We start from the raw sequence: 12,437 nt of genomic DNA on the forward strand, positions 1-12,437 counted from the left end.
GTTTATCGCTCAAGGGGAACTTTTTTAGAATGCGTGACACGTATTTCAGAAGTGGTAATGCAAACTCTTTCCCGTTGGCACGCCTCATTCGAAATATTCCGTTTTGGAAGAATACTCCGAAAAGGATGGATATGACTTTACTCCATTTCGCCGGGTCACCGGAGCAGACAAAGTAAGTTCTTTCTTGAAGTAGCTTGATATCCAATGACTTCCTGAAGTGTCTCTCGTGGATCTCGAACTTTTTCCATTCATGACATTCAAGTTGGCGCACATAGTTGTTAAAATCGAAAAGGACATCCTCACCGCCTAGTGATGTATGCGGGACTGGATCATGGGTTTGTTGCTGTTGTTTGTAAATGCGACCGCTGGACAAGGCTTGTTTAAAGGCCGATCTTAATGCTGCAGCTAGGCACGTTCAGTACTAATGTCCAAAGCATAGTTTCTCTGCTGCATTAACGATGGCAGTTAATACGGGTGAGATGTTTAAGATTTGAAATTGCCATGGTGTGGCGCGGGACAGCGATGTTCACGCACGTGCACCTGCACACAGACACACAGCGGAGAGCACACACACACACACACACAATGGAGAGCACACACACACACACACACAGTGGAGAGCACACACACACACACACACACACACAGTGGAGAGCACACATACACACACACACAGTGGAGAGCACACACACACACACACACACACAATGGAGAGCACACACACACACACACACACAGTGGCAATATGCAGTTTGAGGTTGTGTATCTTTGGAAGTGGAACACACACCTTTTCTTCTTCTTTGTCCTCAGAGCAGAGGTCCTGTAGCTGACACGAGTCACGACTACACTGCCCTCTATAGACCTGATGCGCCAGAAAAACAAGGGCGCCGCCATCTTCAGAATATTGTCTTTGAACTTCCCTTTTTGCGGTCGCTCTGTATATTCCTATGGCATTGCTGTCCAGGAGCTTTTGAAGTGGTTTACTTAATATAAACTTAACAAAAGTTAACGAAAGTTATCATGAGGATTGTAATGTTTAAACCAGATGTCTTAACAAATGTCAGTAGACCGGGAAGATTTTAAAACGAGCCGTTCATTCATAAATACGCAAGATCGCTGTGAAAATAAAACCGGAAGTCAAAAGACAACGAGCGCAGCGCTGAAAAGGGGCGGGGCTACATAAGGTCTATAGGACTGGTGCAGTCGGAGTGCGCATGTGTCGAATCTGTCCATCCTGAGCTTTAGTGACACTTTTCTGAGTACCTCGTGTCTGATCTCTTCTCAGCTCAAACACTGACTGTCACTGAGTGAACGACAGATCTCTGTCTCTCTCTCAATAGTGCTAGTTTAGAGTCAGACCCGATCAAACCACTGATACAGTGTTGCTGAGGACACTACTGGAATAAAACACTTCACACGCTGAGGAGAAACTCACTTATTTTCTGTAAAATAAAATACTGCTGAACACACAGCCTGCATCAATTGAGTCTATTTAATAGTATTTATTCAAGCCACATCCATACTTTAAAGTACAATAGAAAAAGGTTAGCATGTTAGCTTGTTTTCTTAAAGAAGTTCAACCACATTCATCATTTCACTCACTGCTTATCTGGCTATACAATATGCTTGTATACAGGTGAAGGGACACCCAGGACCACATCAAGCACTCAGGGCACCAGTGAAAGACAGACGACTGAGACCAGGGACACGCAGCCTGAAGGAAGTTAGTCATTTGAATAACTAATTTAAGCTTACAACCATCTGACAATATGTACTAGAAGATAATGAAAACACATGGAAATCACAATAACATCCCATCCCTGTGAATCTAATTTCAACCACAGTTTTAGTAATTTTCACTAATTTAATTTAACACCACTGATCTGGCTGTTGCAGGTGAAGGGACACCCAGGACCACATCAAGCACTCAGGGCACCAGTGAAACACAGACCACTGAGACCAGGAATACTCAGCCTGAAGCAAGTAAGACCCTTGAATACCGTTTATTTAACCACAATTTAAAGTAAACATTGACATTCCTCATTAATTAATCTCAAACACTACTGGTCTTTTATACTCTACACAGCAAAAAATCCAGTGTTAAATTAACACTCCTGGGAGTGTATATGAGTCCACACTCAAGAGTGTAAAGTGTTAAAATATGAGTGTTAAATTAACACTCAAGAGTGTTAAAGTTAATGAGATAATTAAGTGATTAATTAAGTGATGATTGAGCATTATTGAAGACACCTGATGTTAACAAGCAGAATCACTGAAGGAGAAAATCACAAATTGTAAGCCACCATTATGATGATCAGTGTTTGATTTAGTTGGGCTCTTGACCCTTATATATTCATTTTAAATTTTGCTTGTCTGCTGTTATTGATTTATAACAGTCAGATGAACAAAGAAAAAAAGTGATCTGATGGTGTTGGTTATATTATGACAATCATCATTTGAACTTGATCACTGAACTCATATTTCTGACTTAAATTTATGTTGTTGGTTACAGCATAACTGTGATTCTGAATAAATATCCAGAATTTTAGATACAATACAAAGGATTTCTTAAAAGTTGTTTTGAAAAAACAACAACTTTATTTTAGCCACACACAGACGTCAAGATTCAGTCCATGCATCTCAACAATGGTGAGGAGCAGAATATTCAATTAGGAAAAGTAAATTACATAGACAACTCAGATCATAATTTATTCATACCGCAATGCATGATGGGAGCCATTAATGAGTTGTGATTGGTGGCAGCCACTGCAACATGCTTTATTATTGTCACCATTGTTGAGATTCACAGGCTGATTATTAATGTCTGTGTTTCTAAATAAATTAATTTGAAAGTGTTTTAATCAGAACAATGTTTATTAAATATTCTGATTATATGAAAAATACAAAAAATCATATGCTGTAGAATCACGGAGCTGTTGTAATTAACTAGTTAAACCAAACTATCTCAATAAGTTTAGTTAGTTTAATTAGTTTTTCAGACCACAACATGATTATGTCAAAACATAACCAACACCATCAGATCACGTTTTTCTTTGTTCATCTGAAAAATAAATATATAAATCAATAACAGCAGACAAGCAAAATATAAAGTAAACATAAAAGGGTCAAGAGCCCAACTAAAGCAACTACCGATCACCATAATGGTGGCTTACAATTTGTGATTTTCTCCTTCAGTGATTCTGCTTGTTAACATCAGGTGTCTTCAATAATGTTCAATCATCACTAAATTAATCACTTAATTATCTCATTAACTTCAACACTCTTGAGTGTGGACTCATACACTCCCAGGAGTGTTAGGGCGTTTTTCTACTGGGTTCGTTTGCTGCTGTCCGAACCCGAGTGCGCTAGTTCCCGGCACCCCCCGCAGCGTTGGTCTGGTTTCACACTCAATTAGTTGTATCGAACCCAGGTGCGTTTGCAGTGATCTTACGTCATCGCAAACGCACATGGAAAACGCCACTCATGGTTGTCGTGTGTGAGGAAACAATGATATCGACAGTGATACGCATGCGCGGGATACTATACTTCCTGAACAAGCGTGCACCCGAGTCCGTGTTGCTTGCACATTAACGCGAACCGCGCCACGGTTCGGGAGCAACCGAGCTCAGACCACCTCCTCCAGGTAGTCTCGGGTTCGGTACTCTAGTGCGCACCCGGGTCCGATGACAGCGTTCACATTAGCGATTTTTCATGCGAACCGTGCCCCGGTCCGCACTAAACTGCCAGTGTGAAAGCACCCTTAATTTAACACTGGAGTTTTCGCTGTGTACAAAGAGCCGTAGTTAACTGACAAGCTGAGCCATATCGCATTAATTATCGCTGGCGATACGTCCGCGATATTAATGCGATATGACTCAGATTGCCAGTTAATTACGGCTCTTTGTAGTAAATGCCGCTCCATCTGAAAGCAGGTGATGGTGATTTACTACTAATCAAGGAACCGGCTTTACTTATGAGATGCGCATAACAATATCGTGTGATATATCGCCCAGCCCTACCTGGGCTATCTTGCACCTATCTTTTCCCCCCACAGACGCACGTTGGTAAACTAGAAAATACACTTGCGCTCCCGGGGGCGGTTCAGCGAAAAGAGGAGGCCTGTTCCTGAGCAAACGTTCCCTGATGCTATTTTGCAGTTTCAGAAAACAATTCCGCCACTGACCAGGAAAACCCTAGTCTAAAGTTATTCATATGCTATTTTAAGTGCGCATGCTTGGCCATAATGTAGCATTTGGCATGTGCACAACGCGCATACACTTTGATTCTCTCATCTACACAGAAGCAGCAGTTTTCATTTTTGCAAATCATACATTATTACAATAGATAGATACATAGATAGATAGACAGTTTATTATAAAAGCATAAATCTAGCTTACACATTTACCCAAATTAGTATATGCCTGTTTAACCTAAGCTAATTTGGGTGTGTTTCTCCATCCCCATACAATGTCACTTCTCTGTGTTTTACGGCCCTGACGAGAACGCCAGTCTCCTCGGCTGTGAACCGCTCCTGGCGCGCGCCTGGCAAATCCGCCGTTATAATAGGAATCCGCCATGGAACAAGCGCGTCTGCTCTTAAAGGGAATGTGAGATGACCAGGCGCGCTGGAAGCTGTTTCATGGAGGGGGGGCTGGGGGCTGGGTTGGAAAATATGTGACGTCATTATGTTGTGGCCAACAACAAGACATGAAATTTATCTGTACTGTATGTGTTGTAGCCAATAAAGAAAACATATAGTTTCATATTTATATTTAAATATTAAAGGCTAATGTTATTTTTTAATTTAATCAATGTTGATTATGAAAGTAAGCATATGCAGCATGAGAAAGATAAAGATACATCATGAGATGTGCATTATATCTGGAGACATGAAGTGGGTAAGACATGATTTTTACCACTTCATTGAGTTTTGTTTTGTAGAAAGACTATTTTTAAAAGATTTTAATTTCGTATAAATTGTATCTTAATTTTGATCAATGTTTTATCAACCAATTGCCTGTATTTAATAAATAAGAAGCAAATATATAGCAGACAATAATAAGGCGCCGTCACGATCACTTGCATTGCACGTGAACTGGAGGGCGCCGAAACTCAGCTTGTGCATCACAGATTTTAGAAATATAGGCTATCTATTATAGAAAGCTTGAAAAGTCTACTTTTAAACAAAAATATTCAAAACGAAAAGAAATAGGCTATTATCTGATTATGTAATCCATATGGAATGTGTATTTCACATGCATTTCTCTCTGGCGTTCATGGCGAGTCTGCATCGCCAACTCCATCTTTGCAGTGTCACAGAATACACCAGTTTATTAATAAACAATTAAATGTCTCCTTGCTATACTTTTGCCGGTTCTTTGTGGCAATCTTTATGGGCCGTGCGCTTGAGTGCGGCTATATTATGTACAGGCTACACGCTCATTATCCTGTATATAGACTATTTAAGTAATAAAATTAATATAAAGGGGCGATTTGTCCACTAATGGCTTAAATGAACAACTACTAGTCGACTAGAAAAAAACTTTAGTCGGAGGCAGCCCTTATTCCACGTATTTTCGAACCAGCAGGCCATTCTGGGTTGAGCGAGCGACCCTGAGCGGAATGAGCGAGCGAGCGGAATATTCAGAAATGCGCTCTCCGCTCACGTGCTCTGAACGTAACAAAGCATGACAAATTCAAACTTTATTTAATTTTCTCCGTAGCTTGAACACTCACTTCATGAGGCATAAGAGAGTTAGTTAACGCTGCCCATTTATTTATTTTTATTTCACGTTTTTAAAGTATAATATTACAATATACATACAATATTATGTTAGTTCACAGCCCCCCACTTGGGGGCGCCTTCCCGCGCTACTGGAGATGACGCTCTGATTGGTTTATTTCACGTTACACCCAAACCACACCTATGAGTAACACTTGCGTTCTGCGCTTGATACTTGCGTTTCAGATCGTTAAAATAGGGCCCACAGTCTTTTCTCTTCAGTTGATTTCATCCAGAGGTGTAAAGTCCAGGTTCAGAAAGTAAAAGTCCTCCTCAGTATTTTGTTCCAATCACCTGGATTTGTTAATTCAGCAGGAGAGAGAACTAATTAGTGAAATCAGCTACACAGCAAAAACTCCAGTGTTAAACAAACTCTCCTGGGAGTTTATATGGCTCCAGACTCAAGAGTGTTAAAATTAATGAGCTAATTAAGTGATTAATTGAGTGATGATTAACCATTATTGAAGACACCTGGGGCCTCATGTATCAATCTTGTGTACGCACAAAAACTTTGCGCACGTCACGTTCACGGTCGAATGTACTTAACAGTGAAATTAACGCGAGAATGTGCTTGATTTAGTTGGACAGTTGACCAAAAACGTGAACCAGTGAGAACGCCGATGGCGTGCACATGCGTACAGAGGTGGAAAGTCCAGGGGTCAGAAAGTAAAAGTCCTACCATATGTTTATTCCACCCATGAACTCACACAGCAAAAACTCCAGTGTTAAATGAACTCTCCTGTGAGTTTATTTGGCTCCAGACTCAAGTGTGTTAAAGTTAATGAGATAATTTAGTGATTGATTGAGTGATGATTGACCATTATTGAAGACACCTGATGTTAACAAGCAGAATCACCAAAGGAGAAAATCTCATTTTATTTAAGTTGCCATTATGGTGATCAGTGTTGTCTTTAGTTGGGCTCTTGACCCTTGATGTAATGACCAATATACATTTAAGTCAGAGATTAGGCTCTAAATGAGTTCAGTGATGCAGGTCAAATGATGATTGTTAAAATATAACCAACACCACCCGTTCACCTTTTCTCTTTGTTCATCTGGCTGTTATAATTCAGTTACAACAGCCAAACAAAATCTAAAGTTAAACATTTAAAGGTCAACTGTCCAACTAAATCAAACACTGATCTTCATAATGGTGACTAAAATTGTGATTTTTCTCCTTCAGTGATTCTGCTTGTTAACATCAGGTGTCTTCAATAATGCTCAATCATAACTCAATTAATCATTTAATTATCTAATTAACTTTAACATTGCTTCAGTGTTACTTTAACACTCAGTAGAGTGCTCTGAGCATATTTAATTTAGCTCTGGGAATTTTGCCAGGTTTCTGTGATCAAACAAATTTGAGTACTAACAAATGCAAAACATGAGTATAGAGTTTATTTTGTCTTTTTCAGACTCACCCAGGAACGTCTCAGTGTCCATCAGTCCATCTGGTGTAATAGTGGAGGGAGATTCAGTGACTCTGAACTGCATCAGTGACTCAAACCCTCCTGCAGATATCAGCTGGATCAAAGGAAAAAGGAATATTTTGCAATCTGGTGAAACCTACAGCATCACTAATATTAAGTCTGAGGCCAGCGGAGACTATCGTTGCTCTGCTAGAAATAAACATGGATCTCAGACTTCTGCTGCTGTGAATGTGAATATCATGTGTAAGTCTGCCTTTATTTTAAATCAGTTCTTATTGCAATAATTTCTCACTGCATGTCATTTTACACTTTTTGTCTTTACAGATCCTCCCAGGAGCGTCTCAGTGTCCATCAGTCCATCTGGTGTAATAGTGGAGGGAGATTCAGTGACTCTGAAATGCATCAGTGACTCAAACCCTCCTGCTCTGAACATCAGCTGGATTAAAGGAGGAACGATTGTAGGATCTGGAAGAATCTTCAGCATTTCAAAGATCAGCTCTGATGACAGTGGGGAATACAAGTGCAAGTCCATCAACGAACATGGAGGGAAATACTCTGATGCTGTGACTTTAAACGTCATGTGTGAGTTAATGATGGTTCAGCAAATGTGATCAACAAATTAGTGGATTAACAAATGCAAAACACGAGTATATTTTGTCTTTTTCAGACTCACCCAGGAATGTCTCAGTGTCCATCAGTCCATCTGGTGTAATAATGGAGGGAGATTCAGTGACTCTGAACTGCATCAGTGACTCAAACCCTCCTGCAGAAATCAGCTGGTTTAAAGGAGGAACGATTGTAGGATCTGGAAGAATCTACAGCATCTCAAAGATCAGCTCTGATGACAGTGGAGAATACAAGTGCAAGTCCATCAATGAACATGGAGGGAAATACTCTGATACTGTGACTTTAAACGTCATGTGTGAGTTTATTATAAAAAACAAGATGCTGTAGAACATCCCAGCATGTTTATAATGATTTTCATCAATGATTAGTTGCACTTTTTTTTTTTTTTTATGATCCTTGTAACAATTATGTTTGGTGATTCTTATTAGACCCATCCAGGAACGTCTCAGTGTCCATCAGTCCATCTGGTGTAATAGTGGAGGGAGATTCAGTGACTCTGAAATGCATTAGTGACTCAAACCCTCCTGCTCTGAACTTTACGTGGTTTAAAGGAGAAACGATTGTAAGATCTGGAAGAACCTTCAGCATCTCAAAGATCAGCTCTAATGACAGTGGAGAATACAAGTGCAAGTCCATCAACGAACATGGGGAGAAAAACTCTGATGCTGTGACTTTAAACGTCATGTGTGAGTAAATGATGGTTCAGTAACTGTGATCAACAAATTAGTGGATTAACAAATGCAAAACACGAGTATATTTTGTCTTTTTCAGACTCACCCAGGAGCGTCTCAGTGTCCATCAGTCCATCTGGTGTAATAGTGGAGGGAGATTCAGTGACTCTGAACTGCATCAGTGACTCAAACCCTCCTGCAGAAATCAGCTGGATTAAAGGAAAAAGGAATATTTTGCAATCTGGTGAAACCTACAGCATCACTAATATTAAGTCTGAGTCCAGCGGAGACTATCATTGCTCTGCTAGAAATAAACATGGATCTCAGACTTCTGCTGCTGTGAATGTGAATATCATGTGTAAGTCTGCCTTTATTTTTAAATCAGTTCTTATTGCAATTATATCTCACTGCATGTCATTTTACACTTTTTGTCTTTACAGATTCTCCCAGGAGCGTCTCAGTGTCCATCAGTCCATCTGGTGTAATAGTGGAGGGAGATTCAGTGACTCTGAAATGCATTAGTGACTCAAACCCTCCTGCTCTGAACTTTACATGGTTTAAAGGAGAAACGTTTGTAAGATCTGGAAAAATCTTCAGCATTTCAAAGATCAGCTCTGATGACAGTGGGGAATACAAGTGCAAGTCCATCAATGAACATGGAGAGAAATACTCTGATGCTGTGACTTTAAACGTCATGTGTGAGTTAATGATGGTTCAGCAAATGTGATCAACAAATTAGTGGATTAACAAATGCAAAACACGAGTATATTTTGTCTTTTTCAGACTCACCCAGGAGCGTCTCAGTGTCCATCAGTCCATCTGGTGTAATAGTGGAGGGAGATTCAGTGACTCTGAACTGCATCAGTGACTCAAACCCTCCTGCAGAAATCAGCTGGTTTAAAGGAAGAAGGAATATTTTGCAATCTGGTGAAACCTACAGCATCACTAATATTAAGTCTGAGGCCAGCGGAGACTATCGTTGCTCTGCTAGAAATAAACATGGATCTCAGACTTCTGCTGCTGTGAATGTGAATATCATCTGTAAGTCTGCCTTTATTTTTTGATCAGTTCTTTGTGCAATAATTTCTAACTGCATGTCATTTTATACTTTTTGTCTTTACAGATCCTCCCAGGAGCGTCTCAGTGTCCATCAGTCCATCTGGTGTAATAGTGGAGGGAGATTCAGTGACTCTGAACTGCATCAGTGACTCAAACCCTCCTGCTCTGAACTTTACATGGTTTAAAGGAGAAACGTTTGTAAGATCTGGAAAAATCTTCAGCATTTCAAAGATCAGCTCTGATGACAGTGGAGAATACAAGTGCAAGTCCATCAACGAACATGGGGAGAAAAATTCTGATGCTGTGACTTTAAACGTCATGAGTGAGTCTGAAAAAAGTGAAACATCAGTGCAATTCATTCAAAATATATATTTACATTGGTCCAATGGAAAATTGTGATTTTCAGTTTATACCTTCTGTTTTCACTTTGCCTCAAAGTAAGTGTTACGCCCTCTATCACTGAAAAAAAAAAAGATACTTTGGATTAACTTAAAGGAGCTATATGTAGTTTTTAGCGGCCTCTAGCGGTGATGTTTCAGATTGCAACCAATAAGTTTAGAAGCGCGTGCTCTTACGCGTGCTCGAATTTATGAGCGAATTTACCGGCCAGACTGAGACGCAACACACCAGAGAAAGCATCACACAACATGCTGGAAACTCAGGTAAACTCCCACTGCAACGTTACAATAATAGGCTACTTTTATCAGCTTGACATTGAACTAATGCTCCATGCAACCGTGCCGAATTTTGCCACTGCAAGCACTACTTTACATTTTCTTCAGGAAATGTACATTCTAGGTTTGTAGATAAGGTTTCTCCATGATTCAAATGCACTGCCGATGTTGATCCGTGTTTTTTACCCGAAGTCCATTCGATTCACGTCTGGTCTTGCGAGCTTCAGCAGAAAAAACTTTTTTTTTTTTTTTATCAATATGTGGAGTTTGTGTTGGAGTCGGTGTTTTGCTGTGCGCAGGTCGTTTCTTAGTGTTATCAGACATGTCATAAGTTGCATAACTGTCATAAGTCCATGTCATAAGTTGCAGTGTCGTCGCTGTTGAGTGCAAAGTCAGTAGGCTAGACGCGAGAGGCTCGGGAGCGCGCATGCAGGTGACGTCACTGGCGGTAAATCCGACCCGGGACCTTCACATAAAAATAAGAATACTTGCTTTCAGAGGTAATAGCAAAACCCGCAAAGTGGATAATTTTAATGTGAGATTACAACCCCTTCACACACAGGCAATAAAAAAAGGATTCGTTTTGATAAAAAAGCTACATACAGCACCTTTAAAACAATTTATGTAATTTGTTACAGCTAATTGTTTTAGATTTTCTCAAATTGTATTTATGATTTACCGGTAGTTAAAACCATAAATTTTGATTTAATGTCAAACCAAATTTTTTTTTTTTTTTCAACTCAACGGTTTACCTTAACCCAAAGTACACAGCAAAAACTCCAGTGTTAAATTAACACTCAAGAGTGTTAAAGTTAATGAGATAATTAAGGGATTGATTGAGTGATGATTGAGCATTATTGAAGACACCTGATGTTAACAAGCAGAATCACTGAAGGAGAAAATCACAAAGTGTAAGTTACCATTATGGTGATCAGTGTTTGCTTTAGTTGGGCTCTTGACCCTTAAATGTTTACTTTAAATTTTGTTTGGCTGCTGTATCTGAGTTATAACTGACAGATGAACAAAGAAAAAAAGTGATCTGATGGTGTTGGTTATATTATGACAATCATCATTTGAACCTGATCACTGAACTCATTAAGACCCTTATTTCTGATGTAGATTTATGTTGTTGATCACAGAATAACTGTGATTCTGCATAAATATCCAGAATTTTAGATATAATACAAAGGATTTCAAAAAGTTGTTTTGAAAAAAAAACAAAACACAAAAAGTATTTTTTTAAGGCACTCATAGACGTCACAATTCAGTCTATGCATCTCAACAATGGTGACGAGCAGAATATTCAATTAGGAAAAGTAAATTACATAGACAATTCAGATCATAATTTACTCATACCGCAATGCATGATGGGAGCCATTAATGAGTTGTGATTGATGGCAGCCACTGCAACATGCTTTATTATTGTCACCATTGTTGAGATTCACAGGCTGATTATTGATGTCTGTGTTTCTAAATAAATTCATTTGAAAGTATTTTGATCAGAACAATGTTTATTAAATATTTTGGATTATATGAAAAATACTGCAAATCATATGCTGTAGAATCACAGAGCGGTTGTGATTAACAAGTAAAACCAAACTATCTCAATAAGTTTCATTTTTTGGATCACAACATGATTATGTCAAAACATAACCAACACCATCAGATCACATTGTCTCTTTGTTCAAATCAATAACAGCAGACAAGCAAATTTAAAGGGGTCATGACATGGTTTTTTGTTTTGTTTTATTATGTTGCCTTAGGTACAATTATATTATTACTATAGTTTTTTGGACAAAAAAACTTTGAAATGTAGTGATTTATGATCATTTCCCATCCTGTTTCTCATCCTCTGATTCAAACAGTCTGTTTTAGGGGTGTTTCCCCTTTAAGAGTTCAGTGTTAACGCCCACTGTTATGATTGGCTAATGTCAGTGCTTATGCATCGGTTATTAACATAGATATATAAAGCCAGAAAATGAACCATCTGTCCACCAATAACAACTAAGAATGGATTACCCCGTGTCCACATGGACAGTGTGAAGCACTGAATTTTACTATTTTGAATTAATATGTCAGATTTGTAACCCGAGACACTTGAATACGGGTTATTTTGATGCATATGCGCGAGGGAGGGAGAGAGAGAGAGAGAGAGAGAAAGACAGACAGTGAGAGTGCGCGCGCGCGGCCGGGG

At 39.2% G+C, this 12,437-nt stretch overlaps 1 protein-coding gene across 1 annotated transcript in view; it reads left to right on the forward strand.

Annotated features, from left to right (window-relative positions):
• The window catches only part of LOC311077782 (hemicentin-1-like), a 147,466-nt gene that overhangs the window by 61,354 nt on the left and 73,675 nt on the right, over positions 1–12,437 (forward strand). The window contains exons 8-13 of the mRNA XM_084106397.1: positions 1,637–1,723; positions 1,897–1,983; positions 7,198–7,455; positions 7,537–7,794; positions 7,880–8,134; positions 8,268–8,525. Of these exons, the coding sequence (XP_083962523.1) occupies positions 1,637–1,723; positions 1,897–1,983; positions 7,198–7,455; positions 7,537–7,794; positions 7,880–8,134; positions 8,268–8,525 (1,203 nt within the window). The remainder of the gene's footprint in view (positions 1–1,636; positions 1,724–1,896; positions 1,984–7,197; positions 7,456–7,536; positions 7,795–7,879; positions 8,135–8,267; positions 8,526–12,437) is intronic.

This window comes from Abramis brama (assembly GCF_963993115.1).
Source record: "Abramis brama genome assembly, chromosome: 2".
NCBI classification, from domain to species: domain Eukaryota; kingdom Metazoa; phylum Chordata; class Actinopteri; order Cypriniformes; family Leuciscidae; genus Abramis; species Abramis brama.